This window comes from Elephas maximus, chromosome 7, assembly GCF_024166365.1.
Source record: "Elephas maximus indicus isolate mEleMax1 chromosome 7, mEleMax1 primary haplotype, whole genome shotgun sequence".
Lineage (NCBI taxonomy): Eukaryota > Metazoa > Chordata > Mammalia > Proboscidea > Elephantidae > Elephas > Elephas maximus.
Window position 1 is genome coordinate 135008525 of NC_064825.1, and position 18288 is coordinate 135026812.

The 18288-nt window shown below is 62.3% G+C and overlaps 1 protein-coding gene across 3 annotated transcripts in view; it reads right to left on the reverse strand.

Moving 5' to 3' along the window:
• Positions 1-6195, reverse strand: part of SLC22A18 (solute carrier family 22 member 18) — a 29583-nt gene extending 23388 nt beyond the window's left edge. Inside the window, exons 1-3 of one of the 3 annotated variants that reach the window (XM_049892828.1) lie at positions 6126-6195; positions 3777-3948; positions 3499-3687 (exon numbers count right to left, since the gene is read on the reverse strand). In XM_049892828.1, the coding sequence (XP_049748785.1) occupies positions 3499-3642 (144 nt within the window). In that variant the 5' untranslated portion in view covers positions 3643-3687; positions 3777-3948; positions 6126-6195. Of the gene's footprint in view, positions 1-3498; positions 3949-6125 lie in introns of all 3 variants that reach the window. The other 2 variants (XM_049892827.1, XM_049892826.1) reach the window with 2 other exon arrangements.
• Between the last annotated feature and the right edge of the window lie 12093 nt (positions 6196-18288).

An 18288-nucleotide genomic window follows, 5' to 3' on the forward strand; every position in this document is an offset into this window, starting at 1 on the left:
CCAGGATGCCCCTGACCGGTGTCCTGCGAACCCCAGACCTTATCCTGCTCCTACTCTGTGATGTCAGAACCCCGCCCCCAAGCTGTTCCTTCCCACACCCAGGCCTCCAAGTTCCCACCCACCCTCCTCCAGTGATCCCACCTCCCCCACCTCACACCCAGGACCCACTCCCCTTCTTTCCAGTGCACCCCTCCCCAGTGAGGGTTGACTCCCCTGTTCCTTTGATGCACCCCACTCTGGGGGCATCCTCCTCTGGCTGCAGTCCCTGAAGGTTCCACTCCCTGACCGTGCTGGACGGTCATGTCACCTCCCCCCTGCCCCCCAGTGCATGCGAGTCACTTGCACCCCCCCCCCCCCCGACTGCTCAGCTTCCTCCTCTCCCTGCAGGCCCATCTCTTCCTCCTCCCTGGCTCTCCCCCACCCTGCCATCCCTGCTGCTGTGACAGCCCCATCTTCCCACCATCACACCTGCCCACCTGGAGGCACCTGGGCCCCTGGGGCCTGCCCACCCACATCTCCCCCCAGCCTCCTGCCTCCTCAGGCTCAGGGCCCCCGGAGGTCACCCCTCCACCCCCAGGTGCTGTTATTTCTCCTGCCTTTCAGACCACCAGCTGCTGCCCCTAGCTCAGTTCCCCTTTGCAGCCAAAGACCTTAGAAAAGCCACCTTGCCCGGCTGCCTCCAGGTCTTGTCTCCCCTTCCTCTCCCCCCAGCAGGCCTTACCCTCTCCCCTGGGGAGGTCACCTAGGACCTGCCTGCTGCATCTGGGGCGGCCCCCTCCCTCCTCTGTGACACCTGTTCTGGACTCTCCTGGATCACCTGGCCCCTCCTCTGCCCCACCTACCCACACTCCTGGGTGGGCCCCCCGGGATCATGCATGTACCCTTTCTCTGTGCTGGTAGGTTCCAGAGGGACACCTCTGTCACTTGTCCTCTCTGCTCAACTGATGTCCACTCCATTGCCCCGCCACTCAGGTGTCTAACGGCATCTCCAGAACAATGTGTCCGAAACGGGCTCCCAGCCTCCCCAGACCGGCCCCTCCTGCAGCTGCCCCATCTCCAGTGCCCACACCTCCATCCTTCCAAGTTCTCAGGCCCAAGACCTCAGTGCCATCCCAGGCCCCCCGTTTTCTCCTTCGCCTCACATCCAATCCCTCAGCAACTCCCACAATGGATTCAGATCCCAATCACCTCCCACCTCCTCCACGGCCACCACCTGTCACCTGAATTCCTCCAGGCATCTGGTCTCTCCTTCTTCTGCCCTCCCCCACACACAGTTTATTTACAGTGTGGCAGCAGAAGTCATGAGTGCCAGTGTGACTTATAAGTCAGAGCGTGTCCCCCCGGGGCTCCACTGGTCTCAGAGTACAAGCGAAGCCTCATCCACGATGGGGCCCCTGCCTCCTCTCTGGCCTCAACTCCTGTTTCCCGCCCTGCTCACCCTCACTCCAGCTGCCCTGGCCTGTTGTTGCTGTCCCGGGCCTTTGCACCAGCTGTCTCTCCTCCTTTTCTTCAAGCCTTGGCCTTGCAGCCCTCTCACCTGGCCTGCCATTTCTTTGTCCACAGCACGTGCTGTGGTCTGATAAGTTGCCCAACTTAGTCGTGTATAGGTAGACCCCGACTTACCGTGTATTCTAGTTACGACAAATCACACTTAAGACTGTCGGGGTTTTTTTTTGTACATCTTATCCTTAGTTGGAGCCCTGGTGGCACAAGGCACAGTGGTTAAGAGCTTTGGGTACTCAGCAGTCCAAATCCATCAGCCACTCCTTGGAAACCCTACGGGACAGCTCTCCTCTATCCTCTGGGTTGCTATGAGTTTGAATCAACTCAATGGCAATGAGTTTGGTGTTGGGGCGTATCCTTAGTAAAACGTACTATGTTCTGTTGTACACGGGGTCGCTATGAGTTGGAACCGACTCGAGGGCACCTAACAATGACAGCAACACTATGTACAAGGCTGCGGTGTGTAATTTGCTGATGTTATCATTCTCAGATGTCCACTCGCAGATGTTAAAACATCGGTTTTATAAAGATACTGATAATAAAAGGCAATAATAATGAAAACTAAAAAAAAAAAGAGGTATTGGACTTAGGTCAGAAGCAGCTCATGTGGCGTCCTGGGAATGGAGCCCCACTGTCAGTCAGGGACTACCTGTAGCATGCTTGCTGCTCAGGGCCTGCCCCCGCCCCACCACGCACACTGAGCAGGAGCTCCAGTTTGCACTGAGAACCACGTGTGGTGTGCTCACAGCAAGGGCTCAACACAGATTTGTGGGACAATTGGGGGCTCCCCCCGTAAGAGCCGGCGACAATGGCGAGGATAACACCTCAAACACTTCTTCAGGCCTTGCTCTGTGCTAGGCCATTCCAGGGGCTTTAAAGGGTCACTCATTACTGGGCACTGTCCAAGGTCACAACACCCAGCCAGGGAAGGAGTCAGGCATGAGAAAACATTTCAGAAGGTGTGGGATGGGGTCTTTGGGGCTCACTGTTTGACCAGGGGCCTCTGCCATGACAAAGGCTGAAGTCCCTCCCACCCTAGGTCCCCGGTCCCAGGTAAGGGCCTGGCAGAAGGAAGATGTTTGAGCCCAGGCTGAACTTCCCAGTGGGACACATGGGGAAGGCCCTGGCTGGGTAGCTGGGCTGCCCCACGTTGGTGCTTTGCCTGAAATTCTCACTGTGTATGTGTGACCTGTCCCCAAGCGTCTCCGAGCCTCGGACTCCTGGGGTGGCAAAGCAGGGGAATGACTTCACTTAGGGCCCTAGGCCATATCCTCACCGTGACTGGGCACTGGCACTGCCGCGCGCCCTTGAGGCCAGCGTGGAACTAACACCCTCCAGCCACCACATCCTGGCTGCTCATGAGTCTCCTGGGAGCTTTGAAAAGTGGCTGAGGCCATGGCCCCACCCAGAAAAGGAGAGCAGAACCCCTGGGTGCTGACGGCCCGGAGAGAGAGACCCCAACCAACACGCATGGGGAGGTGATGAAGTGGCATAGTGGCCAGGCTGTGCCCCACACTGGGGGGCCACAGAAAAGATGACAACCAAGTCCTTGCCCTCGTGGATGGAGCTCACATGCTGGGGAACCCAGGAACCCCATACTCTTGGGTGTCAGGTGGCAGTCCAGCTGGATGAGGAGCTGGAGGGAGGTGACTCCACTGTACCAGGCAGGGGTCAGGGAAGGCCCCTTGGCAGGTCCCTGAGCAGAGACCTGACTGCAGGGTGACGGGCCCAGCTATTGGGAAAGTACGGGCTGGGCAGAGGATCGATAGGGCGCAGGTCCCAAGGTGGGAGGCGGGGGTGGAGCCCAGGAACGTAAACAGAGACAGGGCATGATGTGAGGGCTGCTGCCTTGTGGCCTGGAGCCCCACTCTATTGACCTTCCCAGGGCTGATGGTGTACCCCCAGCACGGGGAGGGGGGGCCGGTGGGCAGCATGCAGCCTCCACCCATGCACAGAAGGGAGGCAGGAGGGACAGTGTGCCTTGGGGGTACTCACTGGCACGGTGGAGAACTGCATGAAGAGGCAGGTGAGTTCCAACGCAGCCAGCACATAGGTGAGCAGGAGGACCCCCGGCCGGTCCAGAGCACCCATCTTGCTGGGAGGCTGGCCCTGGCCCCTGGGGCCTCTGGCTCCCCGCATTCTGGGCAGGGAGACCCGGAGGGAGCTGAGTGGAGGCCGCTGAGCCTAGGCACAGGCAAGGGGCAAAAGTCCTGTTGGTTGGGCGGCAGGTGCTGAGTCACCGGGCCAGCAGGAGGCGGTGGCACTGGCCTCACCTCACCCCAAGGAGCAGCCTGCAGGAGAGGACATGGTGGGACCCTTGCCTCACTGACCAACCTCCGTGTGGAATGACCTTCCCGGCCCGTCTTGTTCTCCCACGTGTCAGTGGTGGCTTTTAGCAAACCCACCCTTGGTTGAGCAGCAGGCACAGCAGACGGCAGGCAGAGGCTTGGGGAGAGGCCAGAGTGCAGCCCTCAGCTCTGGGTGGGGCACTCCACTCCCCTACATTTGAAGACTTCGGTCCCCAGGCTTACAGTCTCCTGAGACAGAAGGTGGGGACCCCAGCTCCAAGTGTGCCTTACTCGGGAGGGTGTCAGCACCCCATTTTTAGAGGGAAGAGGCCCAGAGTGGGGGCTGACAGCAGCTGGGATAGGCTGCCCTGTGCTTGGGCCTCCTTTAGTCCACAGAGCACCCCCAACCCGGACGGAGCCAGAGCAGCTCTCAGGGAAGGCCAACGCACCTCCAGGTCCTCCAGCCCCAATCTGAGGAAGTTATGGGGGGCTGGGGAGAACCTGGGAGGAGTCAGGAGGGGGGTTTTGGGAAAACCAGCCCTCCACCCGATACCCTCTGTGCAGGTCCTGGCCCCCTGCACCCTTCAGCTCCTGCCTTGCCCCTGCCCCACCCCGACAGGGCACCCCCAGGCCGGAACCAGATCTCGCAGCTCCAAGGGGGCCTCTTTGTGCCAAATGAACACCTGGCTGCATTGCTCGCTGGCGGACGGCCTTGGGGCCCAGGGGCCACGGGGTAGGAAAGCGGTAGGCAGCGCTGAGGGGGCCCGGGTCTGTGCCCGCCACCCCCCACCTGGGGTGTGGGAGGTGGAGGGACGGCGGAGGCCGAGGAGGGAGGCGGGAGCCCTGTGGGCGCGCGGCAGCACCTCGTGGGACCCAGGGTCGTCTCTGCGCGGTGGTGCGGGGCACGGGGATCTGCTTTTGGGGGTGACCTGCTTGCCGGGGTAACACCTGCCCTCCTGGGGTGAACTCCGACCCCGCCCTGCACCTTGCTAGGGTGAGCTCCAGCCCCGCCCTCCCGGGGGACCTGGGACGCTGCCCACTGGAGCAGGGCTCCAGCGCCCGCCCCGCCCACACGGCCCTTCCCGCGCTCCCATTGGCCGAGCCCACTCCCTTGGGCCCCGCCCCGCCCCTCCCCTGGCACCCGCTTTGCCTCTCCCTCCTTCTCTCCTGCCTGGGCCCCGACGGAGGGGGGCGGGGAGGGGGAGGGACTCTGCCGTCTCAACCCGCAGGGGGTGTCCAGTCCAGGCCGGAGGAGCTGGGGAGGGTGGGAGTGGAGGTGAAGTGTCGGGAGGGGGTGTCGGAAGAAGAATTGGAGGAGAAGGCTGGGGGAGGGAAGGAGGGAAAGAGAGGGGGCAAGGAGGTCTAGGAAGGTGGAGGGGTGGGGGAGGAGGAAATGGAGGGAACAAGGGAGGGGGAGGGGCAGGGGCGTGGCCTGGCCTGCCTACGCCAAGGGTCTGCACAGAGACCCCGAGCTTCCTGGGAGCAGCGTCTGGGCCCCGCCCCCACAGATCAGGAGACAGAGGGAGTAACTGAGATGCGGTCCCCCACGGCACCCTGCCTGCCACCTCCCACACCCTTGCCTGGGCCACTCCAGCCACTTGGTACCCCGGATATACGTGGCTTAACGCAGCTCCCCCTGGAGCCCCTGCTGGAGCCCCCGGGAGCACACCTGGGCAGGTCCTGCTCTGCAGGTTGCTGTTCAGTAATGGCGCACAGGACTCTGCTACCCCACCCCCGTGCCCTGATGCGGTCTAGCCAAGAGCCAGGCCCGAGGTCTAACTCTGCAAAGACGGTCCCTGTTGGACTGCAGGGGACAGGCATCCAGGGACAGAGGGGGAGCATGCCAAAGTCCTGGCAGTGACTGGGCAGAGCCAATTCCCCCAGGCCCCGAGTTCGGGGACGTTCAGGGCAAGTGGCCCCCCACCAATGCATCAGTGTCACCCTAAGTTACTGCAGAGAGGGGTTCACACCCCAGCCCTCGGCTGTATAGGCAGAGGCACGCGCGCCCTGTTTGAGGAAGTCCAGTGCAGTGCAAACAGGTGAAATGGCTCACGTCTGCGAGGGGCGTCCCAAGCTCACCGCAAACCCATTGCGGCCTCCCTGGAGGGAGGGGGGCTGGTCCTACTAAGAGCCCAGAGCCCAGGGTGACAGCCAGAGTTTCCTGGGGCTGCTCAGGGCACTGGCCTGGGGAGGTGGATGAGGATGGTGTTGGGTTCCGGACTCCTGTGGGGGGGGTGGGGAGGGGTGGGAGCAAGGCCCAGATGGCTCCAGGGCAGGGATGGTCTGTTCCCAAGAGATTCCAGAGCCCCCCCCACCATCCCCTCCAGGTCCTACCAGGCTCCTGGGCCTGGCTGCTTCCCACAGACTTGGCCAGGAGGTTGCCCATCCCGGGCTCCTTCCGGGTTGTCGGGGCAGGAGTTTGAGGTGAGGAGCAGAGGGGGTGGGGGCAGGAAGCCCGAGGGCCCCTGGAGCACGTGGGACTGGCTACTCACTGCTCCCTTTCTCCTTCGCTGAGCAGCGCCTGTGGGTGTTGGGAACTGGTTGGAGCAGGAACAATGGGATCTGACCAGGGGCTGGAGGCGGGGAACTTCCTGATCCGGAGGAAGCGTGAGAAAACTGCTCTTTGGGCTGGAAGAAGAGAGGAGCACATGGAAGCTTGAGCCCCTGGACTCAGTCTTCCTCCCCCAGACTGGCTGCGCGGCTATGGGGGCGGGGAGAGCAGGGGGGCTAAGCTGCTGTCTTAGCTGCTCAACAAAGGCTCTCGGAGACTCTCTCCTCTGTACCCAATGGGGCCCACACCGAGCCCCAGTCATCACGGAGGGCTTCTCCCCATCAGGAAGGTGGGGGAAAGGATTTTCGGAGGAGGAGACATCTCAAGGATGAACACAATGGACCCAGTGCGGGAGAGGCATCCAGGCCAAGGGAACAGCGTGGCGCGTAGAGGCGTTCCCCAGTTTGGTGTATTTCGGGACCAAAAGCAGGGACCGAGAGCACTTGATGGGGCTTGGCAGAGGGTGTGGAGGGGGCAAGGGGGCAATGTTGAGTCTGGAGACAGGGGTTGTGAGACCCAGAGCACAGAGGGCTGGTGGGTCCTGGTGGCTCCGTGAGGGCTGAAGTGGAGGATGTGGTGGGCAGTGCTCTGCGGAGAGGCCCTAGCCACTGTGCGCTGGGTGTTAAGGCCCCTGGGAGACTGGGGTCAGGCTGGACAGGGGTGCCCACCCCTGAGCTGAAATGGGGACGAGTCGTGAAACAGGCAGGCTCGCTTACCCAACATTTATTGAGCACCTACTGTGTGTGGGCTCTGTGCCAGGTGCCTGGGATACTCAGCACAGAGTGAACACGAGACCCCTGCCCAGCGACGCTTGCAATCAGTGTGTGTGTGTAGCTGTGTGCAGACAATGGAACGTAACTATGATGCATGCGTGAATTACACACGCAGTGTGAGCACTGTGGCATTTGTTACTGTCAGATGAGAGCTACAAAACCAAAAAACCAAACCCACTGCCGTCGAGTCGATTCCCACTCATATAGGACGGAGAACTGCCCCATAGAGTTTCCGAGGAGCGCCTGGCAGTTTCGAACTGCTAACCTCTTGGTTAGCAGCCATAGCACTTAACCACTACGCCACCAGGGTTTCCAATGAGAGCTTTAGAAGGAGGCTAAACCTGCCTTAGTTTCCAGAAGAATCTTCTGGCCGCAGTGTGGGTGTGCGTGTCAGTGAGGGTGGGGTCAGCTCAGGCGTCTTCTGCAGAGACCCAGATGAGAGGTGCCGTGGCTCGGATCCTGGTGGTGGTGGGGTGTGTGGGATGGCTGGGTACTGTACACTCTGGAGGGCAGGCCGAGGAGGTTTCCTGATGTGGGTGTGGGGAGGGAGGGCCGAGCGCCCTTCTTAGTGAGCAAGGTGTCACCTGAGTTATTACAGGGAAGTGCTTGGAGGAGTGTGTTCCCCGAGGCTCCTTGTTATTCTCATTATTCCCCAAAGACCCCGCTCAGGGAAGCCACCAAGATTTTGGCTGGGGCAGGGTCCTGCGTGCTCCCCACCTCCCCATACTCTCCTCTCCTGGCCTACAGATTTTGGGGAGCAAGTCTGCAGGGGTGTCCGGCCTGCCGCCTGACCTGCGGATTTGGGACTTGCCAAGCCCCAGAATCACGTGAGCCACGTTCCTTAAAATAAATCTTTCTCCAAACACCTCACCGTTCTGTGTCTCTGGAGAACCTGGCTGGTTTAAAACTCAGCCAGCAGCGGGCCCCCAGATCTTGCAGATGGGTCTGTCTTTGGGCACCTTGGGTGAGACCCCTCTGAGCGTCCCCAAGTGGGACAGACCCCCAGGCCAGGAGGGTCTGGCCTGGCAGGACTGTCCTGGGAGCCACGGGCTCAGAAGGCCCCCCACCCGAATCCTGGCACAGGAGCAGGATCGGGGCCTTGATGTGGTCAGCTCCACAGCCAGGCTGAGTCTGGTAGGGTGGGTTCAAACAGCCCGAGCCCAGGGTGGACGGGCTAGTCAGGCAGCCCTGGGAGGCCTGGCCTCACCCGCTCTTCTCTGACCTGCTGGGCACTGCTGCCCCGTCCTCTGTAGGCACCATGTGAGTGCTGAGGAACCTTCCAGAGTCTGAGTCCCGGCAAAGGCTGCCAGGAGGAGGGGGCCGGAGGTGGGACTGGTCAGAAGGCCCAGCCTCCAGGCCCTCTCAGGGATGCTTTGCCTGACTTGCACACCTGGGCAAGAACTGCAGCTCCAAAGGAGGGGATGTCCACCAGTGAGGCCGGAGGGGAAGCTGCCAGCAGCCAGCAGAGGGCAGAGGATAGCACAGGAAAGCAGCCGCACACTTGTTCACCTGTTCACCAAGCGCTGGGCAGGGGAAACCTAGGCAGGGCAGGCGGTGTAAACAAGCTTCTCCCCCTGTTGGTCCTGGCACCTGGTCCCCACCAGCTGGCACCTTCCTTATCGACCAGAGGTTGCAAACACCCGTCTCTTTGGTACCTGCATCCTCCCCACCCCCATGCAAGGCCTCTGTTTGGCCCTGGCCCAACTAGAAGGGACCTCTGTTTGCTCTGAAACCCCACCCCCATCCAGCGTTTTCTAAAACCTTCGTCCACCAGGATCCAGAATCCAGAAAGAAGCAGGAAGGACTCCTGAGAAGAGGGGTCACACAACCCACACGCCCATTCTGGCCCTAGAAGACCCCTCAGCGGTGCCGGGGTTGTAACCTCTCATGCAGTGGCGTCTCAGGGCACCTGCCTATTGGGTTTCTGTTGGGGCAGCCACACTGACCACATCTCGGGAGGTGCTCTGGGCACTGCGGTCTTGGCCACTTGGCTTGCTAAGGTGTCTCTGTGGCCCCAGGGCCTCTGGCACAGTGACTTAGCTCCATCTGCCAGCACCAGGTGCCCCTACTGGGCCTCCCTCACAGTTTGCAAAGCAAGGCAGTAGGGGAGGGGGCCCCGGCCTTGTGCCCTGCCTTCCATGTCCCTGCGGCCCAGAATGTTCCCCTTGCTGGCTGATCCCCTTCACCCATGGGTCCCAGCACAGACCCTCCCCGAGTCCTGGCTTACCCACCTGTTTCTGCTCTGGCAAGCCCAGAAGCCCTGAGGTCCAGCCTCTGCTGGGAGCCCTGCTCGCTGGGGAGATGCCGTGGAGTGGACAGTGAACGGTCAAACGAGAGAGGGCCGCTCGAGGTCACACTGCCAACAATGACCAAGCTGGGACCAGACCCGGAAAACCAGACACCCTCTGTGATGCCCTTCCAGAACACCATGGCTAATGTCCACACTTGGGCAATGTCTGGATGCAAATCAAAACCTGGGGTGATCCTACCAGGGAGGGGCAGCTTGAACCGGCACCCAGCGGCGAGGCCCCAGTCTCAAAGTCGAGTCAGACCAGCTGTGCTGGCATCTCCACTGCTTCACGGGCCTTGACCTGACCTCAGTGTTCCCATCTGAGAAATGGGGCCAACACTGTGCCCTGCCCCGTAGGCTCATGAGGACTGAGGGGGCTAGTCTACTCACAGAGGGGCTCCACCAGTGGTGGACGGACCTGTGTCCAGCTGGCACTGGATAGGGCATACTGGATGTGGGTGGGCGTGCCACACTGGGTGGAACAGGCGGAGGGTTAGGTGAAGACGGAGCCTTGGCGTCGCATCTGGCAATCTGTATTCCACAGCCCCCCTGAACTCTTGAGGGCCTGCGCTGTCTAAGCCACTCATCTTGTAAAGGCACCCCCTCCAGCCTGATGGTTTATCAGGGAGCTCCCGTGACCAGATCCGCCAGTGCCCTTGTTGGAGGGGAGGAGGGTGGAAAACTGCCTGCAAGCCGGAGTGTTCCCTGGGCTCAGAGAGAACGTTCGGTTGTAGTTGGAATGGTGGCTGGGCGGGATCTTGGCTGCGGGTCTGTCCCCTGCCAGCACTTTGAGGGCCAGTGGGAGAGACTGATGACAGTGAGGGTGATGCCCCCACCTGCTCAGGGTGAACCGCTGGGCCAGGCACCTGCAGGCCTGGCCTCCAAGCCTCATCAGAAGCTGCCCAGATGAGAAGACAGCACAGAGAGGTCAAGCCACGTGCCCGAGGTCACACATCCAAGGGTCCCAGAGTGCTCCGGTCTTTCCCCTCTTGTTCTCCAGCCCTGTGCTGGCCTGGGGCACCAACATGCCCTGCCTGCCTGAGCGGCATCCATCATCCATACACAGGACCCAGGCCTCCAAACTGGACTCCTGGGTCCTCCATGTTAGGCCCCTGATCCTCTCCCGTCCTGGCTGTCACAGCCCCTCGGGGTCTGGGCACGGGGGATTCCTCAGCCTGGGATCCCTCACTCCCAACTGCCTCAGGCTTGCCCTCTACATCCCAACCTAGGTGCTGGGCCCAAATGGGGGGCTCCCACCACACCCCGTTTCCCATCATCACAGCACGAATACCCCCCAGTTGCCATAGATGATCGAGATGGCCTTTGGTGGTCAGGGGTCATGGCAGCATGGAGGAGGGTCCTGGACGCTTCCTGGTCACCCGAAGGATCTCCTGAGGTTGTAGAGCTCTCTGGAGGGCGTGGGCCACGCGTCCCTTCACACCTGCTGTCCTGTCCACCTCTCGCCCCGCCTGAGGAGGGCCTGTGTCTCTCCCACGGCCAGGCTTTCCCTGGCCCCCAGCCCAGAGATGGGCACTATGGCGATTGTTGTGCTGAACACACTTGAGTCTTGTAACAAAAGGTGTGTTTGTCCACATGTGGCCACCCAGGCCTGCAGGCAGCTGTCAGGCACAGCACGGCCTTGGAGCTCGCTACAGCCCAGGGGCTTTGGTCAGCAGCCCTCACGGAAGCCACCAACCCAGAGGGGGCTGGGGCACAGCCCAGGGCTGGGTGTGGGGGCAGGGCAGGAAGAGGAGGAGCTGGGGGTGACTAGAAAGGAGGGAGGAGGGGCCGAGGGCAGCCAGAGGGGAAGAAGCAGGAGGGGAGGGTGGCCCTGTGCCTGCCCCCTCTTCCCTCATGCTGCTGGCCCCCCTTTCCGACCCCTTTTCCAGGATAGGAGGTCGTGGCAGAACCTGTAATTCCCACTGAGGTGTGAGTGACAGCCCCCCTCAAAGCACCTAAGGGTGTTGGCTTTGAAAATGAGGTTCCACCCCCGGGGCCCCAAGGACCACATTGGGAGACCCTGTCTTAGACTTGAGGGACCTCCAGTTCAGAGACAGCCAGGCCTTTGCCCAAGTCCCCACAGATGTTAGGCGGGGGCAGCAGGCTGGGCTGGGGCAGCTCCAGGTGGGCGGGGCTCTCCTGATTCCCCCGGGCTACTGTGCCGGCTCTGGACACCAGGGGGCAGAAAACACCCAGCTTTGGCCCTCAGGGCCTTGCTGCCGCGGGTGGGTGGACAGGCAGGCAGACTTGGCCTGGCCCAGGGCTCTGTCTGCTGAGCACCTACTGTTTGCTGCCTGTGGCCTGTGGCAGCGTCCACACAGGTGGGCAGAGAGGGAGCTGGGCCGCCTTTACACCTCCAAGCTTGTACTGGTCCCAAGATCCCTTGGCAAGGTGATGAATGAACGAATGACTGAGTGATAAAGGCTCCCCCTTCCTGACCACGACCAAAGAGGACATAGTCGCCTGCTCCTTCACTATGCTCTTGGCTTGCTGTTGAAAGGGGGGACTGCCAGCTGGTCACCCCACCTCTCTGGTCCTCAGTTTCCTCAGCCCTAAAGGAGGACGATGCCACCCTGCACAGGGCTAGGCATGATCGTGCCCACCACACTCTCGGAGCCATCTGGGGCTCTGGGGACCAGGCCTTGGAGCAGGGAGGGGGGTCTGCTTTTCTCCCCATTTCCCTGGTGAAGGGTGAGGCCAGGCCTGGGTCTCCTCCAGGGTGTGTCCCGTGTGTGGGAGGGAAGGACTCATGGGGGGTGCCTGACATGGGTCCCCATATGCCCCCGAGACCCTCCTCCTTCCCTGCCCCTGCCCTGGGAGATCTGCCCCTGCCCAGGAGACCAACCCCTCCTCAGCTCCTGGGACATTCACTGTAGAAACCAGAATCCTAGGCAAATTGGGACAAGGGGCTTGCCAGACTTGAGACCCCCAAGGGGCGCAGTCCTACCCCCCATACAGGGTCGCCCTGTTCCAGTTGCTTCTCTCAGCCTCCCCTATGGGGCCCCCCTGGTTCCAGGAGCCAGGAACCCCGGACCCCCAGCACAAGGCCACCCCTGTAATCTGAGCCCACCAAACATCATCATGCGGCATGCAGACGTGTCGCCAGGGGCCGGCACCTGCGGAGGACGTGCCTGGCAGCCGCTCCGAGAACAGCCCGTGCTGGGGGAGGGGGGTGCTGAGCCAAGCCCAGCGCGGGAACTTGGTGCGGGAGAATGTTCCTGGCGGCTGCTGGGCCCCCGCCAAATGCGCCGGGGAAACCTCCCCTGTGGAGGCCGGCACTGGGGCTGGAGAGTTAATCTGTAACTCCTCGTGCCCCTCAGGGCCCCCAGGCTTCGGGGACGACTGTCGGGGCAGCAGCGGCCACCGTCCACATTTTATGGGGGAGAAAGAAGGTGGAGGCTCAGAGTGGGCAGGGTCTTTGACAGGGCTCAAAGACAGAGTTGGGTCCAGCTCGTAGCTCGGCTGCCAGTCCAGGGCCAGCCCCTGCTGCTGGTGGGTGGGCAGCCCCATCAGGCTGGGGGAGCTGGAAGGGGCAGTAAGGGCTCTGCCTGGGGGTGAAAGGCAGTCGGGGTGCACCTGAGGGGGCAGCCTGTCCTGGGCAGCGTACCTGCTTCAGATGTCCATCCCAGCTCCAAGGCTGGGGAAGGGGCAGGGGAGGTTCACTCCAGGACCCTTGACGTTTTCCCTTCCTGCTTTGGTGTCCCACTTGCCCATCCCAGAAGCTGGTGGAGGGGCTCAGGGCTGGGAGTGAGGCAGACCCAGCCCAAGCCCCAGCACAGCTATGGACTGCTGGGTGATCGCAGGCAGCTTGCTTGACATCTCTGAGCCCGGTCGCCTCCCTTGTAAAACGCAACCAGTCATTGTGACCCTATAGGACAGGGTAGAACTGCCCCCAAAGGATTTCCAAGGAGCCGCTGGTGTATTCGAACTGCCAACCTTTTGGTTAGCAGCCAACCTCTTAACCACTGCACCACCAGGGCCCTCTCCCTTGTAAAGGGGCAGAAAAGCACATCCGTCCCTGGTTCTTGAGAAGATCAAGCGAGGCAAGGAGCCAAGGCCCGGTGTAGGGCTGGGCATGGAGAAGGCCCCAGGCCTCAGTGGCTGCTGCTGTTGTCCCTTTGCTTTGCCTCCTCCAGCCTCCTCAGGAGATCTGCCTCAGACAGCAGTCCCGGAAGGCAGTGGGACAGGGGGCAGTACAGACACGTGGACACACCTTGAAGGGTCCCTGGGAGCTCTGTGGTGGTCACATAGTGGGCCCTCAGCCAATGCTGCCCAGAGACTACCCAGGCACACAGACTACCCCATGGGCTTACAGAAATGGTTACAGTGCTCCCTGCCTTTCTCAGTCCCCCGCCTCACTCGGGTCTGGAGCCCACCTGCCATGGTCCAGCCCCGCGCTGCCTTGGGCATATGGCTGACACCCTCATGCTGGTTCCCAGGCTGAGAAGGCTCTGGAAGGAAGATGGTGGGTGGGCCATGGGTGAGGCCCACTCCCTTCTTCAGCATAGCCACCCCAGCCCTGAGGAGCCACCTGCGGGGCACATTTCTGATGGGGTCGAGTTATTCTGGCTGTCCCATGCCACCGCGCCCAGGAGGTTCGGGAGAACCAGGGAAGGCTGCGGTGTGGACATCAGCCACCAGGTGGCAGCGTGGAGCCGTGGACGGGGCTTCCTGGGCTTAACCCAACTCTGCAGCTGCCTGGATGGGACGGTTTGGACAAGGACTTGCCTTCTCAAGCCTCGGCTGTAAAAAGGGGCCCCCCGATACTGGCCGTGGAGGCTGTTGTGAAGATTGATACGTGCGTGGCACCTGGGTGAACTTAAAACTACCCTAGTCTCCTCCCGAGAATCTAAGATTCTGATTGCCTTTTTTTTTTAATTGTGATAAATATATAAGTAACAAAACATTTGTCATTTCCAGAATCTTCACACATACAGTTAACTGGCGTTAAATATGCTCATTGTGCTGTCCCACCATCACTGTTAACTGTCCCCAACGTTTCCATCACCCTTAACGGAGGCGCAGTGTCCCCTAAGCCAGGAGCCCCTCCCTGAGTTGTTTTGCTCATCTCTGGTTTTCCTGGCGCAAAGCAGAGCGGCTGTGCAGTCAGGCTATCTGGGCTGGGGGAATCACCCATGGGAGCCCGAGTGAGTGATGTAATCTTCCCAAGCCTCAGTTTCCTCCTCTGTAGAATGCCCAGTGAAATGTACCCACGTCATGTGTGTTACCAGGGCAAGTAGCACTAGGTGCTCCAACGGACAGCCCCAAGTTTGCAGTGGCTTAACTCACAATAAAAGTTTATTTCTTGTTTTCATCACAGTCAACTTGGGTGAGCCAAGGGTGCTGGTGGGTCTGTTCCTCAGGGTCACTCAGGGAGCCAGGCTCCTTCCTCCCAGAGGCTCTGCTGTCCCCCAGGAGTCTTGGGGACCCCCATCTCATATCAGAGGGGGGACAAGAGAGGAGGAGGAGGAGGAGGAGGAGGAGGGTTACCTGGACAGATCTGATGGCCAGGCCTGGAGTGGCGCCTAGCACTTCTGTCCACGTTCTGTGGCCCAAACTGGTCTTGTGGCCCCACCTTGCTGGCGTGGGGCTGGAAAGTGCAGTCTCCTGTGAGCTCAAGGGGGAAGCAAGCTGATGCGGTGGGCAAACAGCACTTACTCTGACCCTCCAGTGGACTGGGATGAGCATGACTGACATGCAAAATGCTCAGAAGGGGGCCAGGCAGGAAAGCGCAGTGGGTGGCCCCCCCCCCGCACTGACAAATGGGGTCCCCCGCTCCCATGCATGGAGGATTTGGGATGTCAGGGCAGCTCCAGAAACCGTCCTTGCTGAGCACAGCCGGCCCCTCGGGGACCAACCCCCTCCCCATTCTGTTCTCAGCAAAACAGAGTACAAAAATTGTTCCTTCGGTTTCCTTGGGAGCTATTTCTCATTACAATCTAGAAACCTGATCGTTGTATCCAGACCAGATGTTTGCTTGCTCGGGGGCCCCCTTAGGGTGGGTGGAGAATGGGCCTCCTCTCCTGCCTGGCTCTCAAGCCCCCAGTGCCTGGACGGCCCTTCTCCAGGCTTGTCCCAACCCCTAGCCTGGGGGAGGGGACGCAGCCTGGCTCCTGGAACCAGAGGTTTTAATCAGCCAGTTGGAGTCTTCTCCCTCAATTCAAACTGCGCCTTCCCCTCCCCACCCTTCTCTGTGGCTCAGGGGAGACAGTCTCAGCCCCCAGCCTCAGGAAGAGGAAGGGTCCCCGGTCTCCTCCGGCTGGGTTCCGTCCACACTGCTGGATTCCCCATTCCCAAGCCCTGAACCTGATCCTTCCCACGGCCACCACCCTTGCCCACCCTCCCACCCCCTACGAAAGCTACTCAGCCTCACTGCCCATAGGGCCAGGGCCTCCTCGCTGTGGGCCTGACACACTTGGGCACCCACTCCCCAGTCTCCCACTCCTGGCTCAGCCCCAGCCTCACCGAGGGCTGAAAACTCCACCCCTTCACTCAGCTTGCCTTGGCCGCCTCTGAAGCAGCTCCCGAGGTAGCACTGACTCTGGAAGTTAATCGGGCAGGCAGAAGACTGGGGACCCAGCCGGGGCCTCTTTCACGTGACCCTGGTTGAGTGCTAGCCCAGTGCCTCAGTTTCCCCACTGGCAACCACACGCCAGGCCCTGCCCCAGCCTTCCCATGGGTGAGCTTCTTCTTACAACAGTGAGGCGGACTCCCACCAGCCCAGGCCTCCGTGGGCAGGTACCTGGGTGGAGGTAGTGGCAGAGGCGCCCCGGGGTTGCCATGGACTCTGGTGTCCCCTTCTGGAGTGCCCTGCTCACCTTCCCTGTCCACCACCTGGCCCTGTCTCTGAGTCCAGCAGGGCCACGCTCCTTGGCCTTTCTCTGACCAGGAGGGTCCTGCAGAGCTGGCTTAGTTCTGTCTGAGCCCGGGAGCCTGCATGAGCACCCCCACCTCACAGCCCCTGGTTTGCTAGGCCAGTCCCTCTGACGGTGAGGGCCCCGCCTCTTCTGTCCACCTCAGCCTGGCTGCTCCCTCCGTCTGGGCCCCCTCTGCTGCTGGGTGAGCTGCGCCTGGGCCCTGGAGTCTGCCAGACCCAGAGAGGCATCCTATCACAGCATCCCGTCCCCTGGTGTCTGGAACCACCTGGCCTGGGGGCAGGCTGGCCGTGGTTTGGTCAGACTTGCTTTCTCTCCTCCCCAGAGGTGGCTCTCGAAGACTCACGGGCTCACCCAGGGTGAGTGCTGAGAGCCCAGGGCTCTGCTGGACTCTCAAGAGGCCTGGTATCCAGCACCCCCACCCCAACCTGGGCTGCTCCTGGCCCATGAAGGGGGGCTCCCTGCCCCAGGACAGGCTTGGCCAAGGGGAAGGCAGAGAAGGTTAACGGATGAGAAACCAGGACTCCCTTGGCCCAGCTGGGGCCAAGGCTGGTGTGGGTGGGTCACTGGGCCCTGGCTCTGATCTCTGGAACTGGTGTGACCTTGGGCAGGTCCTCCCTAGTGGTAGGCCCTATCTTCATAGCAGGGCCCCTCAGCTTGAATGTCCCCTGGTTGTTTGAAGTGTCCTCCTGCAACAACCAACAAATACTCATGGGCACAATTGAGGGGTGCTGGCCCTCCACGAAGGCGGGGAGAGGCGAAGCCCTTGCAGCAGAGGTGGCAGCCTGCCTGGACTCTCCAGCTGCCAGTCTCCCTGTCTGTCCTCCCTCTCCCCCTGGACCCTGCTCCTGTGAGAGGAGGGATGAGGCTGGGCCGGGAGGCCAGTCACAGGAAAGGCTCTAGGATACCGGCCTGCACGGCTGCTGAAGGGGCCTCTGGCCGCCTGTCCAGCATCCACTCTAGCCCAGGACCCTTGAGCCAGCCAGGCAGTCAGCCCCCTGGGCCCAGCCTGGGGTGCTGGGCATGGGGGCGGTGAAGCAGTGGGCAAAGCCCAGGACCCTTGAGCCAGCCAGGCAGTCAGCCCCCCGGGCCCAGCCTGGGGTGCTGGGCATGGGGGCGGTGAAGCAGTGGGCAAAGCCCAGGAGACGGTACTGTCAGCCAGCCTGTGCCAGTTTGACGGGCAGGGGCCAGAGCGGTGGCAGACTGGGCAGGCTCCAGGGGACCGAGGGCAAGCTCTCAGGATGCTCAGTCCACAGCACCCTCAGCGACAGAGTGCAGCCACCCTGGCCGCTCGCGGGCCTTAGGGTCAGTAAGGGTGTTAAAACTGCAGGCGCCGCACCCCTCGGGGTCACCGGCCCGGGGTGCAGCAGGCCGCGGGGCAGCCCCAGCCGCCGTCCCGCCCGCCAGCGACGAGTTGGCAGCGGCGGGATGAAGCGCGGTCCGCGGGCGGGCGCGGGCGCGGGGGGCCGGGTGAGGCGGGCCTGCCGGACGCCGGGCCCGGGGCGCCCCCGCCGCCCCCCGCCGCCCCCCGCCGCCCGCCGCCGCCTTCGCGGAGCCCCCGCCTGCAGACAAAGGAGCCGGGCGGGGGGCGGGGGCGGGGGGATGGGGCGAGGGGGCGGGGCGCCGCGGTGTCACCTTACCGCCCCTCCCCCGCCCCCGCGGCCGCGCGCGCCGCCGCCAATCAGCCCGCGGCCTGGCCCGCGCGCCCCGCCCCCGGCCCCGGGGGGTGCGCGCGCGCGGCCAATGGGGGGCGCGCGGGGGCGGGGCCTCGGGCGGGGCGGGGCGGCGTGTTGTCGAAACTGAAAATACTACATTATGCTAATCGCGGCGGGGGCCCCTGGCCGGGGGGGCCGGGCGCCTATAAAGGGGCGCGCGCGGCCCGGGGCCGCACAGGCCAGTGCGCTGCACTCGGGGGACCGCCCGCCGGAACCCGGAGCGAGCAGCACCGAGGGGGCGCGGCCGCCAGCCTGAGAGACGGGGAGCAAACGCCGCCGCAGCCACGGGCCAG